We start from the raw sequence: 22,209 nt of genomic DNA, 5'->3' as shown, positions 1-22,209 counted from the left end.
ATACAAGCATACTTCCATAATAAAAGTGTGACTTTAATAACTTTACACCACTCATGTCTCCCATTTTTGTGGACACTCTTAATTAATACTATTAAGAATTTGTCATCATTTTCTTTGATTTCTCCTCATCTCTCCTTTTAGCTATCAAACTCTCTCCTCTCCTCTCCTCTCCTCTCCGGCTTGTAAGTGTCTGCGTGAAAATCAAAGTGCATTAAACATTAAATATGCTGTCAAGAGGCAGAAGACTCTCCATGCTGCCGATGATGGTGAAAGTAGGGCAGTGAGGAAAGAGGTATAGATGGAGTGGAGAAAGCAAAGGAGAAGAAGGGGGATGAGAATGGATACAGACAAGAAAAGATGGAGGACAGAAAAAAAAGGAATGAGAGAGGCAAGGAGACAGTCTCTAAAAGCTTTGCACACAAATCATCACACATATTGAACTGGGAACATCTGAATTGATGCATCTGACTTGGGTTGTTTGTGGTAAGGTGTGAGGCAGACAAACGGTGCCTAGACGCAGAGTATTCTGATGTGCAATGCGTGTTTGAAACCAAATACCTGCACAGCTCCGAGAACCACACACTGAATGGATTAAGCCTGTAAACCAGTAGCACCCTATGACGTTGGTCAATATCTCTAAGTAGGTGATTTTCCATTGTAGGAATTCAGGCCACCGGACTTGTGGGGTGACGATAGCTTTAAGAAAGGTTTCAACCATGATGCATCTCAAAACAGTGCATGATTGTAACCATAGATCTGTTAGACCACAACAACATCAGCAAACAAGACAATGGAGCCAAGTTTTCAGTCATTGATGGCAGTTTTTATCATCTAGCTTCTGATAGATTGCTTGTTTTCAAAAATGGCACTTTTTCCAAGTTGAACCAATCAATGTTGAGCCCTGCTGAGAACTCATCCAATCGTACTAAGACATACCTCTCCTAGACTGGTTATGTTTTTCTCCACAGATAATAGTTCATTCTGCTAGTTTGTTTATGAGTTGGTTAATAATAAATACACATTCAAACCACTGAGAATTACTGTGTACTGCCAGGCTCTCAGTCTCTCTCTCTGTCAATCGCTCTCCTCAATTTATCTCAGACAAAGAGATGCTGTTTGCTTCAGAAGCGATCCTAGTTTTAGTTGTTAGAACGACTAGCGACTTAAAATGTACGACACGCATTAAAGAGAAAGGGACTGACTCAGCTGAAAGGTTAAAGCAGGCCTCCCTCTCTGTCCTCTGTTACTATGCAGACTAGCGAGAGATAGAGCAGCCTCCCGCTGCCACAGGCCATACGCTCTGAAACTCAAAGTCAAATTTGCTTTAATGGCATACCACAAAGAAACTAGTGTTGCCAGAGCAGTACAATATATTTGCCACAGTCCCCACAGTCCAATATGTTCACATTAAAATCCCTTCCACCTTGTGTGTAAGTGTGTGTGTGTGTGTGTGTGTGTGTGTGTGTGTGTGTGTGTGTGTGTGTGTGTGTGTGTGTGTGTGTGTGTGTGTTCAGTGGAGAGTGTATGGTGTAGATTACTACTTAACAGAAGATCCTGAATCCAAACCAGTCAGGGTATGTGAGCCTTACAGAGGTGAACTGCACTTAACTGCAATTCTCACAGCATTATTTAATAAGTCTGGTCTGCCAGCATTCACACATTATTCCATTATTTACCCCGAATGCTTGTACTTGTATCAAATATGTAAATATTAATTTGGAATTTATTTTTTTAAACAGATTTTGTTAAATAGTCCATTAACTGAAAATACTGTATAGATGTTGTCTGTTCTTAATATCACTTTTCTGACCAGTTATATTAGTTCTTAATAACTGATTAAGTCTGATGTTGTGTGCTGGGCAGGTGATTTACATTGACAGTATTAAAGAGTTTCAGTGCCTTTTGCTTCACCTGCTGTACTGTAAATGGGGCTAATCAGAGTAAGACTGTTGTACCATACAGAATTATTTAACAGCAATATCTGAAAAATTAGATACAAGAGGTCCAGAAGCTGCTCAGCTGGCTGTGGAAGCTGTGAGAGATTTCACACGGACATTTGAGTTATTTTTTTAATGTGAAAATTTGATTGGGGAAGCTTTGATGAGTGATAAACAATATACCTGAAGTACACTATCATTATGCTAGAAAGATAATACTGTCTCAGGGAGGATTCACACAAAAGCATTTTGGGCTTTGACTTTTTTTGCTTCTCATTCACTTTAAAAGGGGGGGGGGGGGGGGTGTCTCACAATGCTGAAGTGAATTAAGGATCCGTCGCTTTGCTTGAAACTGTTGAAAACTGTTGAAGCACCATTGCAGGCATCAGCCAATCACATCTTGTTTATTGTGATATATATCCACAGAGAGCGTCATTGGTTGGCTGATAACACCGTTTGGCATCAAAATGTAGACGAAGGTGATCACTGAGGGAAATAATCAACCTGCTGTATATAGAGATGTCACCATAGCCAATGCTTACAGTACCGTTTAATAGAAAAATGCAACAGTAACTGTATTTTTTTATATCAGGCAGCATATGTATCAAGGCAGCAGTTCTTCCAGTACTAAAAGAGTGTTCTATCCTTACATACTGAAGAAGAAAAAGATTAAAGCCCACAAGTACCAAAGAAAGTAGAAGACAACTACTGCAGAAAGGCAGAGTTAGATATGGGATATTCAATTCAATTCAATTCAATTTTATTTATATAGCGCCAAATCACAACAAAAGTCGCCTCAAGGCGCTTCATAGGTACAGAGAAAAACCCAACAATCATATGACCCCCTATGAGCAAGCACTTTGGCGACAGTGGGAAGGAAAAACTCCCTTTTAACAGGAAGAAACCTCCGGCAGAACCAGGCTCAGGGAGGGGCGGCCATCTGCTGCGACCGGTTGGGGTGAGAGAAGGAAGACAGGATAAAAGACATGCTGTGGAAGAGAGACAGAGGTTAATAACAGATATGATTCAATGCAGAGAGGTCTGTTAATACATAGTGAGTGAGAAAGGTGGCTGGAAAGGAAAAACTCAATGCATCATGGGAATCCCCCGGCAGCCTACGTCTATTGCAGCATAACTAAGGGAGGATTCAGGGTCACCTGGTCCAGCCCTAACTATATGCTTTAGCAAAAAGGAAAGTTTTAAGCTTAATCTTGAAAGTAGAGATAGTGTCTGTCTCCTGAATCCAAACTGGAAGCTGGTTCCACAGAAGAGGGGCCTGAAAACTGAAGGCTCTCCCTCCCATTCTACTTTTAAATACTCTGGGAACAGCAAGTAGGCCTGCAGAGTGAGAGCGAAGTGCTCTAATAGGGTGATATGGTACTACAAGGTCATTAAGATAAGATGGGGCCTGATTATTTAAGACCTTGTATGTGAGGAGCAGGATTTTGAATTCAATTCTGGATTTAACAGGAAGCCAATGAAGGGAAGCCAAAACAGGAGAAATCTGCTCTCTCTTTCTAGTCCCTGTCAGTACTCTTGCTGCAGCATTTTGGATTAGCTGAAGGCTTTTCAGTGAGTTTTTTGGACATCCTGATAATAATGAATTACAGTAGTCCAGCCTGGAAGTAATAAATGCATGAACTAGTTTTTCAGCGTCACTCTGAGACAGGATAGTTCTAATTTTAGAGATGTTGCACAAATGGAAGAACGCAGTCTTACATATTTGTTTAATATGTGCATTGAAGGACATGTCCTGGTCAAAAATGACTCCAAGGTTCCTCACAGCGTTACTGGAGGCCAAGGTAATGCCATCCAGAGTAAGAATCTGGATATGGAAGTGTGTTTTGCTTGGGGGGTTACCAAGGAATGATAACTGATTTGTAAAAGGCAATATACAAACAATGTGTTAGTGTTTTTTGGACTAAGACAGGCAATACTTCTTCAGCTACTCGACCAGTATATTTTTGATATTTCGATGACCCTTGTTGTATAATTACTATGCTATTGCTAACTGGTAATTAAAGGTAGTCTATATTCTGTCAACAGAATATAGTTGCTGAACGATCATGCCACTAAAGACCCTTACCCTGCCACCCCCCAAAAAGGTGTATTAAAAAAACGTGTGACAAGTGTAAGATGTATAGAATAAAAATGTATAGGAAAGGGGACTTAATTTATATTGGCTTCTCGCATGACATCATGTGCACATTTTTCAAAAGCTGTCTGGCATATCAGATCAGATACAACCACTGATCATGGGGGCAAAATGGGGTTCCTGGAGGCTGCTGGCTGTCACTAGGTGAAATCAATTGCAAAGAGGGTGCTGCACCATGAATTGCCTTGTCCTTTGTAGCAGATTGCTGTAGTCACCTATAAATTCCTATGGAAGACACCAATTTGTCTGCAAACACTTAGTAACTACCAGCCAAAGATTATTAAAGCTTTAAAAAATGAGACACAACCCAGAAATAAGAGAATTTGCCTTCAAAGTAAAAGTTGTGTGTTAGCGCTGCAACCAGTGCGTTCCATCTCTTGTTTGTGTTGGAGTTTTCAGTTTCACTCAGACTTGGAAATTATCTGCCAAGTGATTGCAGTGTCTTCCATACAAACTACAAGTGACTACATCAATCTGCTACTGACGAAAGCAGTCACAAAGAGGTGTGTGTGTGTGTTTATTTGTTTGTATCTGAGTTTCACTGAGTATCACTGAGCCTTGGGCTGCCAGTGAGATACTTAAATCTGGCACCCTGAGTCCCAGGAAAGTACAGACAGCCGTTACTCCAATCTGACATCCTGATGGCCAACAGTAAAAATATCCCTCAGCCTTAAACCGTGTTCCCATATAAAGTGATATCCCTTTTGCTGCTGACATCTAGTTGCTACTGGATATTCCAGGCGTGGGTGCTTACGTAACCCTCTGGTATATTTCGCAGCCTGTCACATGTCAGTCAACAGTAGTTCTCACGCCTAGTTTTGCTCACCTCAAAGTTAAATAAGTGATAAGTGCCCATTTCCCATCACTAGCTATTGTTTGTCCTGTTATTGCTACAAATCCTCAAATTTCACAACAATCTGTTATCTCTGGTTGTCACATCTCCACTGATTTCCTCCTCTATGATATTCATACATTTGCCATGAGGTTCCCCTGCATGATTGGCTTATCCCTCAGTCCATATGTACAGAGAAGGAGTATCATAAGCGCATTATCAGAGCAGCGGGACTTTCAGTCCTCTATCAGTGCGGAAAAGCAGCACTGAGCTGTAGGTCACCTGCTTTTCGTTACGCATTATCAAACAAAAGAAAGTTGTACATTAACACCATGTGCTAGTGCCAACAGATGACAACAAGTACAGACTGTTTAATTATGTTTTGATCAGTGTCTCACACAACGCAGGTGGTCTGAACGCCGTCTGAAGACTGCCCACTGCTATGTTCAGGATCAATCCAAGTTAGCACCATATTGACTCCCTGGAATCTTGATACGCTCCACCATCAGGTGGGGAAACTGTTGTCAGCGACACTGAATCTCCGTCTGTGTTTAAACAGTGACTTTTACATCCTCGGGGTTATTGCTTCTGTTTATCAGCACACAGGAAGATAATAGCCCTTTTGATAGCTGAATAAAAATAGCAACATTTTTGGTGTTCATCCAATGAGCATTCACCAAAGAGAAGTCAGACTCTCCCTGCAACCAATCTGAAGTCAAAGAGCATTTTGTCAGTTGTCTTCAAAATGTGCCACATTAACTCTATCCCCACCACTCACAGGATATTCCAGCACTAAGTGTTTTTGCATTAAAAGACACCGTAAAAAGCAAAGTTTTCTTTCTGTATCCATATTAGAAGGTGCTTTCAGCTGCTCCCTTATTTCCCAAGGGTTAACCACAGCAAATGAGTCTGCACGTTTAATTTGGCGCATATTTTGCCCTTCCTGATCCATCCACCCATCCATCCATTCGCTTCCGCTTATCCTTTTCAGGGTCGCGGGGGGCGCTGGAGCCTATCCCAGCTGTCATAGGGCGAGAGGCAGGGTACACCCTGGACAGGTCGCCAGTCTGTCGCAGGGCCCCTTCCTGATCCAATCCTCCCATTTATCCAGGCTTAGGACCAGCACTAAGAGTAGCTTGACACCCAGAGGGTAGATTTGTGTCTCCTCCCAGTTCTGAACCGGGGGGAGTTTTCAGACCATGGAGCCACTTCTTTGCATACTCTCTCCATAACAAGAATATGATCATAAATGATGCCAGTGAAAGGTAAATTCAAAACAATACTCTTGTGGGAAATTAAATATCTAAGGATCAGAAAGGGGAAAATGTTTTATAGTGTATATAACTGGGAAAGATATCTTTAACATTTTAATTGTGTGATAGATTTGTAGGCATGTAACACTGTACGAAGGACAGTTAAAGAAAAAATAGAATACGGCATGGCATCATTCTCCTGTTTTGCCAAAGTTGTCCACATTGCACTGGAATTCTCAAACAACAACAATTCAAATGGGGAAGAGGAGCTCAAGTTATATTTTTATTATAGTGTATGCACATATGAGCAGCAATTTAGTTTTTTCTCTTGGACGCCTAAAATTGCAGCATGTAAAAAGTTGATGTCAACATCTCAGGTTGTCAGATTTAAAGAACATTAAAGGGCCAGAAAGGGTAAAACAGCATTTCACAATAGAGAATTTCTAGTTGACAGCATGAGTGCAAAGACTTTTCAAAACTCTGACGGTGGTGCATGTTTAAAAAACAACAACTTGTGTTTGATGTCTTGACTGGATAGGGGGATTTTAAAAAAAGCCCAATCCACTAAACAAATCAGTCTTCTGTGCCCAACAAGTATGTGACAGGTTTCTGGGTTTAGTGCTGCTTGTGTCAGGTCTGAAGAGTTTCCATTATGGAGAGATGAGTTTACTGTTTACTGCATGTGGCACAACTGAACATATTTTCTGTCTTGCTGAATGTGAGACAACCAACCCTTATTAACAAAAACAACACAGCAGAACAGATTCCCATGTAATACAGACATGGCCGCCGTACCACACGCTCAGAGATGTGTGTTGAGGGGGTTATATCTGAAGAGGGGTGCTTATGTTCCTACAATCAGACCCCCACCCACCCCCAAGAAGCTCTTATTGTCCCCACACTATGATAACATGCAGCAGTGATGAGTCCCAGCGTACAGAACTGCCCTAAAATCTCTGAAACGAACCTCTAAAATCTCAAGACGTATACTGACGGCACTGCAGAGAACATAAATAATATGTAGCTGCTGCACAGAACGCTCTGTTACAGTCAATTGCAGGCTCTCTCATCGCTACCAATCAGGCGGGTTTTCTTTCTGTTTTCTGTTTTTTTTTTCTTGTGAGATCCGCGGGAGCTGGAAATGAATGCGACGCCTAAACATATAGGCGCGATCGCTCCACATTTACCCTGCAACATGGACATCTGGATTCATTATTGATGCTGTGTTGGTGCTGCTGCATGTGGAAAGGGTGGGTTTGGCGCACGGGGAGTCGTCTACGAAAAACCCATCTCTCTCTCTTTCTAACACACACACACAGATAGAAAAGCACAGACAAACACACACGTATCCCCCCCCCCCCCCCCTTTTTTTTTTTTAACAGATACTCGAACCTTAACTTCATGCAGACTGGCCTGTTCACACCCTCTCTAAGAGAAGGAGGCCTTGTTGGGGGACCGGGAAACACGGCCTGAACATGCTTCAGGTGTGCGCTTCCCGCAGTAGCGAGACTGCGATGCTGAGCCAATGCAGCGGCAACACACGCCCCTCCGCTCCGCTTCTCGCTGCCTGCTTGTCAACAGACACACACACAGATTCCCCTCCACGTCGAAGGACACACACACACACACATACGCGCGCATCCGAGTCTCCAACGCCACATAAATGTGCAGTCAACACATCTTGCGTTGTGAAACATGCATCTGGATGGGCAAATGTGCAAACGCACTCGTGTGACACATTTCAATGAAGGTGGGGGTGCGAGCGCGACCGAGTCTACGACGGGCGCGCGTGCAGCTGTGTTAAAATTTTTATATATATATATATATATTTTTTTTTTTTAATTTTATTTTATTTTTATTTTTTTGAGGAAGGGACACTAAGAAGCATTAGGGGGCACATGAGGGATGTTAATGTATGGAAACCAAAGCCAAAACGCTCAGGTTTAAATCATGGAGCGATTTCTCCCCATAATATGGGGGTATGCACATGTGTTCGTCTACTTACGCACAGCCTCCTTTTTGGGGTCTAGGGCACTGGCAGTCTGCTGTATCTGGCCTATTTTATTCTGAAGGACCCAGACCCGTTGGTTGGTGCTAATGATGTCGTTTTCCAGCTCCTGAAATAAGGAGCAGGCGTGTCGGGCCAGGTCGGAGAGCTGTCGCAAGGTCCGGGAAAGAACCACATTACTGATGGCACACAGGTCCTCGAAAAGCAGACCATCATCATTGGGGATCGGGTGTCTGCACAGAAGCTGCGGCTCCACAATCCTTTTGGCGAATGGCATTTTGCACGCCAAAGATGATAAGGGTTGTAAGCCAAGCGTAAAATCCCGCTGCCTAGAAGTAAAAGGTAAAAGGGTAAAACGGACAACATCCAAATATATAAATCCACGAGAAGCCCGATGAGGTTCAGGCCGTCTGCGCGTTATCCCCGGGCGTCAATCCAAAGTTCCCAGATTCTCCTTGAGATCCTCCATCCTGCTGCTGGTTTCTGGGGATCATTCACACTCCCGCTCACACACGCACACACATGCACACACATGCAGGACACAGCTAAGCCCAGGTCAGTGGTGTGAGGATGCGTGTTGAGTCTGCGATCATGGGTTGCCTCCGTCCAGCGTCAAATCAGCCAGAGCGAAAAGGAAATGCCGCTGAAAGGTTTCAAAATAAGAATCTGGGACAACGACGGTAATAGAAAATCACTGAAGAGGTGTCGTCAAAATTGATGGTAATTACACAGGATACAGAGGTGGATACGACAAAAAGTGAAAACATGTCTTGCAAAGCCCTGTATTTAAATACACAAAGGTTACTTCATAACCGATCTCCGCGTTTGGAGCTTTTATTTTTTAGGCCTTCCCTTGTTTTTCCGCCCATATTGCGGTAATTCTTCTGGTATTTGATGCAACCTGGCTCCGTGGCCTGAAGTATGTGCAGGCAGAGAAGATGAGGGAGAAGACTGAGGTAAAACCCGGAGATACAGATATGAGTAGATGGGGAATGGTCGTGACAGTCGTGCCTGTCAGCAGACACTGAAAGAGGATAATTCTGAAAAATATTAATGTCTTACTTGGCCTAAATGCAGGTGATCAGGTAAGTCTGGGGAAAACAGATCGTTTTCAGCATCCAAAACTTCTTGAAGGGGATGTTCGGAGCTGGGGACACAAGTTGATATAATTTCTAAACTCATTTTAATTAATAGAATTTCCGGTGTACTGACACAATTCTAATTATTCATGAAAACAGCTTTTTCTAATTTTATGAGAACATCTTACAAACTTAAATAACTAATTAAGTATCTATACTGTACTGAGCAAACAGTTTCATTTACATACAGTGTCATTAAACGGGCCAAAAGCAATTCAATAAGGAGAGATCACTTGGAAGAATTGAACTCGATTTATTGAGATAGAGAAATTAATGTATTTGGCAATTAGACTCAGATGACCCATCATGGCAGAGAAGAATCTCAGTGGTGATAGGATTTAGGATCTGACACTGGAGGTGGTGGTAAAATTGAAGCTTGGATGGAGCTCCTCTGACTGAGGTGTTCAGCACTTTAGCTGCGTTTGATTTTTAACACAATGTTTCTCACAACTCTCTAAACCCCAAATATAGCTGGAATATAATTGTCTCTTGGTGCCATTAGGTAGTGAACTCCAGCTCACACTGGGGCAGTTGGCAGCTGAGTGTGGAGCGGCTGGGGGGAGAATTAGCACCAGTTCTGAGGCTCTGCCACGTTTGCCTGTGGCCACTGGTGTTAGATGTTGGCAGAAAGAATAAGATTGTGGAGGCAAGCTGCGGAAATGAGCTTCCTGTTTGTGAAGAGGCGCTAGAGCTGCTATTCCTGCGGAGCCGGCAGACGTGGTGCATGCGCCTCTGAATTGAGGTGTTTTGGGATATCCTATCACAAGAAGACCTCTGTGCAGAGGTTATACCTCTCAGCTAGTGTGGGACCAGCTTCGTGTCCCCCCAGAATAGCCAAAGGAGGTGGGTGCACCTAGAGAGGTCTGGGTGTCTCTTTGTACACTGCTAGCTTGTGTCTTAAATTAGTATCAAACTATATTTCCCATTAAACAAAGAACATGGTGTTTTGTTATGTCATTGTAATCTGGAGTTGTTGTTAAGTTACAGTTAAGCTTTGTTTTTCTGATACCCGCCCCCCAAGAAAAAAATGCATGCAAAGACTGAAAACCACAATTATAGATGATGTGGACATAGTAGGTAATGAATATAAACTCACAAACTACAAAATTAAATTGTGTGACCATGTTTGCAATGCACACGTCACTGCACAGTATCTTCTCATGATGCACTGAGGCTCCAAATTCATAAACTGTTAACCCTGTACACCTCACCAAAAAGTTTAACTACAGCAGATCCTCTGTCAACCTATTTCTTTTTCCTTTTTTCTTTTTTTGCTGAATTTCTGTTTCCAGGATGCTAAGCCTGCCCGTTGTCTGTTTCATTCACAGTGATTAGCCTATAGCCTCTAGGCTCAGTCTGTATATGGACGTGTGCAGTAAACTTGCTGTTGCTGCAAATTTGAGGCAGTGCAGATTAACAGGAACCTGTCACGGGCCTCTCTCTCCGAACTGCCAAGAAGACAAGAATGCTACAATTGTTCCCTATACAGTTATGCATTATATCCTTTATTATTATTTATAATGAGACAGGATTTGTCATGGCGACCAATTCAATCAATTAGACATTTGAGAAGTATTAAGACAGGGATATGTGTGAGCAACACGTTCTCACTCCCAACTTGTCAAATGTGTGACGCATGGTCAGGCTCCCTCTGCTTCACTTATCGACGCGCAGGGTCCTCTCATTGAATACTATAGAGCTCCCTTAACGTTGCTTATTGACGACAAGAGATTGCCGCGGAAGAGCCTGTTGTCTGTATATTTATATATTTCCGAAATCACATTGTAGTGACGTATACTGAACACAATAAATTATATAATGTAAACGACTACCTGAAAAACAGGTAGAACGATACTTTTGTATCGTTTATTGCATTTATGGAGGGAGTGATGTATGCTGGGTAATGGCACAGCTAGCTACTGGGTGACTTTATTCACCCGCTTCAGCTGTTATCAGTCCATACAATGGGCGTTATTAGCACAAATCAGTCCCATAGATTTGGGCCATCTCCTGCTAGATTGTTCAGAAGGTTGTTCTCATCCATCCAGATGGAGGATCACTAACAGGAGCGTGGGAAGACTCCGGAATCCACTCTGGCTGGAATCCGGTGGATACAGCAGTGTGTACAGGTAAGACCATTTAAACGGACAGCATTTATAGAATGACTATTAAAAGTCAGCGAGTGTCAGTAATGTTAATGTGGTTATGTTAGTAATACACCGAGTGCTAATATAACAGCTTTAAGATGCATTTGTAGATATTATTACGTGTTTTACCGTCTTTATGGTGCTAGCTTAAAGTTACGGTGTAAACGTTAGCTTATATTGTAGTAAAGCTGTTACTGTTTAAACGATGTTAGCACAGAAATATTAGCTTCTGTCATGACTGATGAAGTTACTAGTTAATAAAGTTTTCAGTAAAGTGTTTAATCGCAGCCACAGACTGACAGCAAATATCTCGATTAGCTTCAGTGCATCTGTAATAAATATGTGCAAGTTTCAGTGCTTCGTTTAAACTGTATGATACTTATACTGACCCAGGGTCAGTGTAAAATACAATTCTAGCTGTGTGAACAAAGCCTGGCTCCTTTAATCCTGCATGACAAACCTCAGGATGCAGGTTATTATTACTCTTTCCTGCTGTCACACCTGAGAGTCAGCTAGAAACTTACAGTGACGTGGACATCATGCAAAGACTGCCAGACTCTGTAATACTGCAAATGATCAGTGACTCATGTTATCACTAAACTTTAAACGGTACCTCTGTGTGCTGAACATTTAGGATTGAGTCAGGCTGCATTGACTGTGGGACTTTAATGTGTTAAAAGCAGGTTGAAGACGGCTCAGAAACATTTGAAGATTAAAATTTAGCATTATGGCTGCTGGTGGTTTGTAAAGCCTCTACTCAGCTGTATTTTTGTTACTAATTTATGTTTGTTATTGTTTAACAGATTTCAGAAGAGCAAATATGCTTAATAGTTTAACTAGATTTCATTTGTCAGTGTGGGACTGCTGAGTCACCTGAAGAACTCATTTCATTCATTCTCCACATGATGTTCATTTACAGAAATGTTTCACAGGAACTGATTCCTCCCAAATGGTGAACTAGTGTGTTTCCATAGATTACCTGTGTATGAATGTACTTCTTAAATGAAGGCAAGTGTTTATCCTTTTTTGTTCCTCAGGTACAGTACATGATATCAAGGGCAGGCGGTCAACACTGGGGGAAGACAAGAAGCAGATGTACTTCCAAAGAGGGAGCTGCAGTGAGGACACAGCCAGGTCACTGAGGTCAGAGGTCAGAATCTGAAACAGCTCAGGTTTATATTTTAGGTGTTATAAAAAATCAAAATGTATTTATAAAGAAACCTTTAAATAATAGTCATAATTATGATTATTATAAGAAATATCAAACATGTAAGTGGATTTTCTGTTACACATATTGTCTTAGCCCTGCAATAAACTGGCAGCCTGTCTTTGTCCTGTATCAGCTGGGATAGGCTTCATCCTCCCGCAACCCTGAATTGGATACATTGTATTCCAGTTATGTAATCTGATCATTTACAAACTCAAGGTATCTAATCAAAATGTAAGTAATAATTATAAAATGGGAAAGCAGAAATAAGTGTGACATAAATGTAAATGTGTGAGCTGACATAGAGGACAGCTACATGTTGTCTGAAAAACCTTTTGTAAGAGCCAAAGTCAATGTTTATGTTTTTCCTTTTTGTTTTGGTGGCACAGGTGTATAGCTTTACCTGCATCTCAGGTGATGGTATGTGGGTGTGGTCACAGTCTATTTACCTGATGTCGGTGTTCGCAGCAGGTGTGTTGGGTGAGTGGTTTGTGGGCAAACTTTTCTGTTGAGCGTCCTTTTTTGGCACACCAGTTAATCCATGCGCTAGTTGTAAATTGATTGAAAGCGCAAATGTTTGTTTTTGTTTTGTTCTTAAAATAAATGCGCAAAGTACAAGTACGACCCATTATGGATTATTGGAGGCGCGTCACATGGACACAACCAACTCAGCCGGCCGCGGCTTTATTTACGGACGAAAGTCGCAACACCTTTGTTGTCAAGTTTGCAGGTATATCAGCACGAGACAGAGACTTTAACAGTCTCTTCTATGTAAGACTAACTCAATGAAGCATTATTGGTCCCGTCTGTTTGGATAAATATAGTAAGTTGATGTATGTCCATTTATTGACACATTTTCTTAAGTGCTTATCCAGTTCAGGATCACAGTGGAGCTGCAGCTGGATGTGTTCACTAAATAAACCTTACAAAAGTTAACAATAAACCTGCATCCATGTACGTTGTTGTCCACAGGATGAGAAAATCAAACTGGAAGACGGTGGAACATGTTAATAAATGTTTGTGTGTTTATGCCTGTGATAAAAAAATAGAAAGCTCTGTCTCTCTTTATTCTGAGATTTAACGAATTCAAAAGATATTGCAATATTTATTTATCCAAAACAAAACAAGTTCACTCTAAATTGATGTTGTACAGTAAAAAAAATGTTCTTGTGTTTTCCATGAAGTGTATGTAAATATCTGGTTTCAACTGTGAATATACTGCTGTGTATTGAAGTTCCTCTTGTTTTGCATAGAAATATACTGAACAACATACAAAGCATAATATATAAAATACTACCTGAGTTTTTTCTTTGAAAGCCCCTTATGTCCATTCTTGTATATCAGTGCATTACTGAAACCGGTTTATTTAGCCGTGGAGGGCAACAACTGAAAATATGAAATAAACACACATGTAAGCTAAGACTCTCTAAAGAAACAGCATTGTTGTTGTTCGGCTTTTCATTTCGCCATTTGTTGCTCGGTTTCTGGAGTCTCCTGGTCCTGTCAGTATTAGTAGGATGCATCTGCTGTGTCTTCTCGTGGATGCTCACCTACCTTGACTCGTTCCAGCCTGGTATGGATTTCCCAACACTGCGGACAGTGGCCCACGTCAGAGACGTTTAATATTGATTACATATGTCTGAATTGCTAACCCTAACCCTAGCTCAACAGACCACAATGCCCTGGACTATCAGTATTATTACATGCTGTGAACATAAGTAGCTTTGATCACAGTTTATGTTGTAAAAGAGAAGGAATATTGGAAAGAAAGATCAACATTGTGATATTATTTCTTCCAAACTGACCAGAAACATGCTTGTCAGACTCTCACAGCAAAGGATCAGACTCACTGTGCATGACAGCTCAGGCCAATGATGTCTGTTAGATTGTCAGTTGTTTAGTGTGCTTCTGTACAGTTAGGGTCACCGTCTCTATTTCAGAATAATTAATATGCGGAAAACACCAAAAGTTGATTGTCTTCCAATATTCTAGCATAATTAAAAAACTTTGACTTTGTAAGTACATATTATTAGTCCTAATGCCAGTATGATTCTTCATAACTCCTGCTTTGAAATACTGAACTTTAAAATTTACCTGATGAAAGATCATTTACAGTGGCACTCGGTCAGGATAATTCTGACTGTAAGATCACTGTATTAATCTGAATCCTTCTGAAATGTGCTGTGAATGAATGCTGATGCAACTCACTGTGGGAAAGCTGTTAATAAAATGAATCTGTGACACATGCAACACATTCACAGAGGAAGAGGACACAAAGGGAGGACACCCAGAGGCTGTGTTGAAGTCAGAAATCCAAATCTTTATTAAAAAACAGGCGGCGGTTACAAACAGGAAGACAAGCAGTCCATCAAACAGTCTACAGGGTCAAACATACAGAGAATTCAAACAGCAGTTTATTCACTGAATTATCAATTGCAAAAGAGAAAAACGACGATTTCTAAGGATTATTTTCTTAAATGCAGTTAGAGTGTGGCTGGTAAAGATGGAAACATACAGAATGTAAACTGTGTGAGTTTGGTGAACTTTGTTAGTAACAAATGAGGTTTTAAAAACAAAAAACAGACAAAACACAGAAAGAGGCTCTCAGTATTCATTAATAATTAGAAAGAAAAATTCTGGTCGTGGATTTTTACAGTCTTAGTTCCGCTCGCTGTCATCATTATAATCATCATGATCAATGGCGAGGTCCTGAGGTGGGTGGGGCTGTCTCTGGTGATGTCACCATGAAGGAACAGCATCTGGCACGTGTTGCTGAAACATCCCAGTACACTGGTGTAGTTTCCTCTCCAGCTGTTTGACATGTGACACTTGAACATTAAGGAGAAGGAGAAGAAACAGTGTTAGGTCAGGTGACCACATGGTTTCTAAAGTAACTGACAGGAAGTAACCAGGCCGTTAGAAATGGATGGCATGTGTTTAGAGTTACTGGAGTTGGGCAACTCTACTTACCAAAAGCAGAAGCACACAGATGACGGATCAGATGCTGCATGTTGCAGGAACATGCTCATGTGTGGTGATCATTCAGTGCTGTTCCGGCAGGTTAGACAGTCCAAGACTGATATCCTGCCCATCTGAGAGTTTGAAAACACACATGCAAAGATTTATTTTGTATTACAGTCAAAGTTGGATGTTCATTTTTGTCCTTTAAAAATGTTTGTGTATTTGAAAGCACTAACATTTAAGGATGACTTGGATCGTCTCCATTAAAGGGGAGACAAGTGTATCCACTGATCTACGTCACTTAAACTGGATGATGACTCCTCTCTCCCTCACTCAGAAACACTCCTAATATAACCAAGCAAATAAATAATATTGAAGATTTACTTTCATCATTACAAAAACGGCAAAAACATCTCCCTTTGATTCTATTTCTCCATTCCTGCTGAACATCAGGCAACAAATATCTCAATAAATCACAGTAAAATGTAAAGCACATGTTTTCTCTGCTTTGTCTAACCTCTGCAGAGCCTCTGTCAAGAAAAACACAACTGTAAGCATAAAACAAATATACATTTCATAACACGTCACTGGACAAACCTCGGTCAGTTGATTTCCTCTGTGCAGTGCAGACGAACATCAGTCAGCAAGTCAAGGTGGTGAGATGGACTTGTGTCCTTTGTGACTCTGCTGGTTCTTCTGAGGAAACACCACCGTCTCTCCACACTGTCACCATCTGTGAGCACAAACTGCTGCTCTGCCAGCATGTAGGAAATCAGATATCACACACACAGGGGTGAAGAAACATTCAACTTTGGATACTTTAGATCTAAACAGATCAAAGTAGCTCTTAGTTTCAGCAATCAGTGAGCAGACAAACAATGATACCATACTGTTTCTGTATGAATACAATATGGTATTTTCTTTTTTATTATTATTATTATCTCTTTTATTGGGACAGCTGTTGAACATAATAGTATGCCTTTTTACACTTTCTTTGCTGTCACATTTTAACTTATAATTGAAAAATAAAGAAGACAGAAAAAGAAAAGAAAAAAACAAACAAAAACAAAACCAAACTAGGGTTAGGAGGCAGCAGGGCAGGTAGGTTTACGTAGTACTCAGGGTTGTAACATCATATACAAAATCACACCTCATATGCTTAACATAGTCTGTCCATTTAGACCATATTCCATAGAAGGTATCCCTCTGAAGTTTGAGAAAATGACACTTTTTCCATCGTATAGATCTCTTGTACAGAATGTATCCAGTCTTCTATCGTTGGTGGTTCAGGCTTAAGCTATCTTCTCGTAAGAGGCTTTTTTCTTGTGGCCAGAAGGATATACAGGAGTCTTCTGTCGTTGGAATTCAGTTTATCCACTGGTACATTGCACAAAAATATGGTTTCAAAAGTTGAAGGAAAAACAAATGAAAAAACATTTTGTAAATGATTTTGGATTAGAGACCAATACTGGCGAATAACTTTACAGTCCCAAAAGATGTGGAAATGGTTAGCTCCGTCTCCCCCACATCTTCAACATTTATCACCAATTCCTCAATATCTTTGTTGAGCAAGGATAATGAAAAATCTCAATGCTTTTCCAGCAAAATTCACACCAAACATTAGACCCAGTGGGAGCCCACTGTATCTTGCATGCGTGAGCCCAACACTTCTCTGTAATTGACAAATTACCCTCCTTTTCCCACTTCGCTTTAATATACAGAGTGCTGTCGTTTTTACACCGCAGGATGCTGTTATGTAATTTAGAAATAATATTACTTTGCGCTTCAGATTTGGTTAGTAATAAGAATGCCACAATATGGTATTTTCAATACAGGTGTCAAATTAATTTATTAAAACTAATACAAATACATGTATATTTTTTTTGATAAGTTAGTTTGCTAAAGTATAAGAATAAATTTTTATTTTTTTTTCCCATTTAACAATTGCAACTGAAAGAAATTAAATATTGAACAAAAATATATTGTCACATTCTGAGCATGCTCAGCATGCTGACAGACTTGAAGTTGCTACAGATTTTAAGAAGTGATAATTATAGGGAAGAAACTTCTCTTTTTCATCCATTTAATCAAACATTTGATGCCTCAGATGTCTCAGTCCTATAGCGTTCTGCAACTACAACTAACCTGAAGCTTGGATTTGGCTGCAGGTGCCCCTGTACATCCTTCTCAACATGTGGGTACCATTTAATCAGACTTCTTCCTGAGCTTTGCTTCATCACAAGACCAAAGGTGGCATCCCGTGTCACAGTCTTATCATCATCCAGAAGAAACATTTGAAGAAACATCATGGAGAAGAAACATTTACACGCCTCCTGGTTTTGTTTTCTGATCCTGCAAAAAAACTGAGGACAACAAAGCCCAGAGAACACGAGATACACAATATCCAACATTCAGACTCAACAGCCTCCATAAATGAAGAGCACCAGGTTGGTTCAGTTATAGTAGATAATAATGGATTGGATTTATATAGCGCTTTTCAAGGCACCCAAAGCGCTTTACAATGCCACTATTCATTCACTCTCACATTCACACACTGGTGGAGGCAGCTACGGTAGATATAAGCATACTTCACATTACTGGGTATGAATAATAACGAGGAGGCAAACTTTGAAGATGCAGAGCACGATGTCCCATCATCAGACTGTAAAAAAAACATCCACCAGGCTTCTTTGTTGCCAAAACTGATGATTCTCCTATCAGGGATCAGTAGCGTGTATTAACCTGTGCTATAAGCAGCAGTCACTGAAATATTACTGTTTCCGATAAGAAATCTAGGACATAAAAGCCAGGGTGGGAGGGATCTCTACAAACTGACTTACCTCTGCAAGTGTGAAGCTCAACAAAAATCTGACTCTCCAGTCACAGACAAACAAAAAACTCCAGCTGGGAGATAGAAAACGCTGTCTGGGTCTTGCTGGATGTTGCTGGTCAGAGTCCACACATTAGCAGAGCGCTTCTTGGTCCCACTGACCCATGTGGACAGCGACTGTGGAGAACTGTTCTGGAAAACAGAAAAGAGAATTAAAATAACAAAAAGCCAAACAGGATTTCCACAAAGACTCTCTTGGAATCAGCAATCAAAAAAAATCACTGGTTCATATTTCAATTAAATATGAACAGGTTCCTTAAATGTACGCAGTTCAGATCTGATTTAATTTAATTTCCTTCACACAGCACATTTGTCCAGGCTGACAGGTAAACATAGAATTAATCTCAGGTAACATGACTCATAGTAGAGATTCAGTAAGAAAGATTGCTAGCTCTACAGGGAGTGCAGAATTATTAGGCAAGTTGTATTTTTGAGGAATAATTTTATTATTGAACAACAACCATGTTCTCAATGAACCCAAAAAACTCATTAATATCAAAGCTGAATGTTTTTGGAAGTAGTTTTTAGTTTTAGCTATTTTAGGGGGATATCTGTGTGTGCAGGTGACTATTACTGTGCATAATTATTAGGCAACTGAACAAAAAACAAATATATACCCATTTCAATTATTTCTTTTTACCAGTGAAACCAATATAACATCTCCACATTCACAAATATATATATTTCTGACATTCAAAAACAAAACAAAAACAAATCAGCGACCAATATAGCCACCTTTCTTTGCAAGGACACTCAAAAGCCTGCCATCCATGGATTCTGTCAGTGTTTTGATCTGTTCACCATCAACATTGCGTGCAGCAGCAACCACAGCCTCCCAGACACTGTTCAGAGAGGTGTACTTGTAGCCGCTAAGACTGGTGGACCTAAATCTTCACCACCACGTCTGTATACATACAAGCAGAAAAAGGGGAGTGGGTGGGTCAGCGCTCAGGGCACAGAACTTAGCTGGCTTCAAACACACCATTCATTTTCCATACAAAAACACAGCCACAGTCACAAATACAAGCTAAAATCCCCGTATACAATAAAAATAGTGTTTGCAACCCGCTAAAAACCCTGCCGGCAGAAATAACTATTCACTATTAAAACAAGACTAAAACATGTTTTCCATATGCTAAAATTACCCTCCCACAGTCCCATAATCCCACAGTCCAGCCACAAATGGGCGAGGACAGGAGAGGAACTTCTCTTCCGGGATGGGGAAACTCGCCAGCAACAGACCAGGGAGGAGGCTCCTATCGCAGACCTGTCTCCTCCGGACAGCGCGTCGCCGCACAGTCCCGCCCCACTCCACACCTGAACACGGCCTCCCTCGTCTCACCGTCAGATGCAGGCAGAAGGGCATCCCTGCCCTGTTGTGCATTGCGGCCATCGCCACCCACTGTTGCCGTTCCTGCCGTTAGGACTGGATCGCCGAACGACTCGGGGCGCCCCACAGTCAGGCAGCAGTTCGTTCCACACACGTGCGGGCTTGCACGCGTTCCTTTTTCTCCTGCTCACCCTTCGTGCGTCGCTTCTTTCTTCTTTTGTCTCTGCGCTCACCATCCCCTTTAACAGGTCAACCTGGCGGCTGATAGGCCAACCTTGGGGAACGCCCCCACCTCACAGGTGCCTACAATTGTCTGTTTAGTCCACAGTGGGTTAAAGGAACATGCTACAACATTAACACAAATATAAATATGAGGATAAAACCATGCAGTATAAATATCAATAAACAGACATGCAATATAAATATCACAATAAAATCATGCAAATAAAAACACTATGTACCAACACACAGATTAATAAAACAAAAACACAAATTTCCGCTGTGTGACATACTGTTTTCCCTCCTTGTAAATCTCACATTTGATGATGGACCACAGGTTCTCAATGGGGTTCAGGTGAACAAGGAGGCCATGTCATTAGTTTTTCTTCTTTTATACCCTTTCTTGCCAGCCATGCTGTGGAGTACTTGGACGCGTGTGATGGAGCATTGTCCTGCATGAAAATCATGTTTTTCTTGAAGGATGCAGACTTCTTCCTGTACCACTGCTTGAAGAAGGTGTCTTCCAGAAACTGGCAGTAGGACTGGGAGTTGAGCTTGACTCCATCCTCAACCCGAAAAGGCCCCACAAGCTCATCTTTGATGATACCAGCCCAAACCAGTACTCCACCTCCACCTTGCTGTTGATGTCATTAGACCACACCCCTTCTCATTACAGAGATGCACATCACCTAATATGCTTAATTGGTAGTAGGCTCTCGAGCCTATACAGCTTGGAGTAAGACAACATGCATGAAGAGGATGATGTGGACAAAATACTCATTTGCCTAATAATTCTGCACTCCCTGTAATATTATTACCACACAATCCAAGGACACACCAACAGCTCAGATTTGTAGAACTATTTAAACAAATGTCTTCTGAATATTCAATTCATGTTCACAGTGGGAGGGTGGGGGGTGTCGTGGAATTTTTAAAATAAAGTCTGCAACACAGAAAGAGCTGTGATCAAGCTATTTATTACTGCGCCAACACACATCAAACATCACAGTTCAGTCATGTCAGCGCTGCCACAGAAGTTGTGCTCCTACTCCTTTATGCATTCCAAGGAAGAGGGAGGAAGTTACAAACTGATCCTACCACACTTCACGTGTCTCGCTATGAAACCTAACAGATCAATGGTCATGCTGTTTTGTGCCCTTGGCCTTATCAGCACCTGTAAAAGGAGTTGTTTTCTCAAACTGCTGACGCTGAAGTAAGTTCATTAGAAACTTTCACTGAACAGTCTATAACAGTGTCACAACTAAGCATATGCATAAGCACTTAAATACTTTAAATGAGAATAACAGAAAATTTCTTTTACAGAGGCTAGAGCCTGTCCCAGTAGTCATAGGTAGAGCACACCTGGACAGGTCACCAGTCTGTCAGAGGACTAACACAGAGACAGACATCAGAGTAACAAATCTATTTAAAATTAATGTAAGTTTGCTGCAGCTGTATGTATGAACATGTGTTTCTGTGCTCACAGTCCACCTCTCAGGAACCTGCAGTTCATTTTTAGTCTACTTTAAACAGACCTCACAAAAGGCTGATGTGGCTGGATCAGTAGTCTGATTTAAGTACGATACCTTTGGCCAGGGATTAATCTGGTGCATCGCTTCACTGCAGTCTTACGTATTTTCCCCACACCTGAATAAAAAAATACTGATATATACAAATAACAGCTTCAGCTGATGCAGCCTGACCCAATCCTAGATGTTCAGCACACAGAGACACAGAGGTACCGTTTAGAGTTTAGTGTTAACATGAGTCACTGATCATTTGCAGTATTACAGAGTCTGGCAGTCTTTGCACGATGTCCACGTCACTGTAAGTTTCTAGCTGACTCTCAGGTGTGACAGGTGTGCCAGCAGGAAAGAGTAATAATAACCTGCATCCTGAGGTTTGTCATGCAGGATTTAAGGAGCCAGGCTTTGTTCACACAGGTAGGATTGTATTTTACACTGACCCTGGGTCAGTATAAGTATCATACAGTTTAAACGAAGCACTGAAACTTGCACATATTTATTACAGATGCGCTGAAGCTAATCGAGATATTTGCTGTCAGTCTGTGGCTGCGATTAAACACTTTACTGAAAACTTTATTAACTAGTAAGCGTCGATAAGTGAAGCA

The 22,209-nt window shown here is 41.2% G+C and overlaps 1 protein-coding gene and 1 long non-coding RNA gene across 12 annotated transcripts in view; both read right to left on the bottom strand.

The window, feature by feature from the left end:
• Positions 1-8,797, bottom strand: part of nhsb (Nance-Horan syndrome b (congenital cataracts and dental anomalies)) — a 55,118-nt gene extending 46,321 nt beyond the window's left edge. For all 4 annotated transcript variants that reach the window (XM_082542262.1, XM_082542263.1, XM_082542264.1 and 1 more), the window contains exon 1: positions 8,183-8,797. In XM_082542262.1, coding sequence (XP_082398388.1) covers positions 8,183-8,462 — 280 coding nt within the window. In that variant the 5' untranslated portion in view covers positions 8,463-8,797. The remainder of the gene's footprint in view (positions 1-8,182) is intronic.
• Positions 8,798-14,977: 6,180 nt separating this feature from the next.
• LOC309700357 lies at positions 14,978-20,173 on the bottom strand. 8 transcript variants are annotated; one of them, XR_014274653.1, is made up of 7 exons: positions 19,675-20,173; positions 19,265-19,433; positions 18,480-18,661; positions 16,237-18,381; positions 15,876-15,984; positions 15,649-15,770; positions 14,978-15,506 (listed from the first exon to the last, which is right to left on the bottom strand). It is a non-coding gene; the product is annotated as an uncharacterized lncRNA (long non-coding RNA). The 8 variants fall into 8 exon arrangements; XR_014274654.1 differs by having other exon boundaries at positions 16,237-18,353; XR_014274655.1 differs by having other exon boundaries at positions 16,237-18,002.
• Between the last annotated feature and the right edge of the window lie 2,036 nt (positions 20,174-22,209).

The sequence above is a fragment of the Aulonocara stuartgranti genome (genome assembly GCF_965226115.1).
Source record: "Aulonocara stuartgranti genome assembly, chromosome: 1".
In the NCBI taxonomy this organism is placed as follows: Eukaryota; Metazoa; Chordata; class Actinopteri; order Cichliformes; family Cichlidae; genus Aulonocara; species Aulonocara stuartgranti.
Note: the sequence above shows the minus strand (reverse complement) of the source record. Positions and strands in the feature narration are given on the sequence as shown.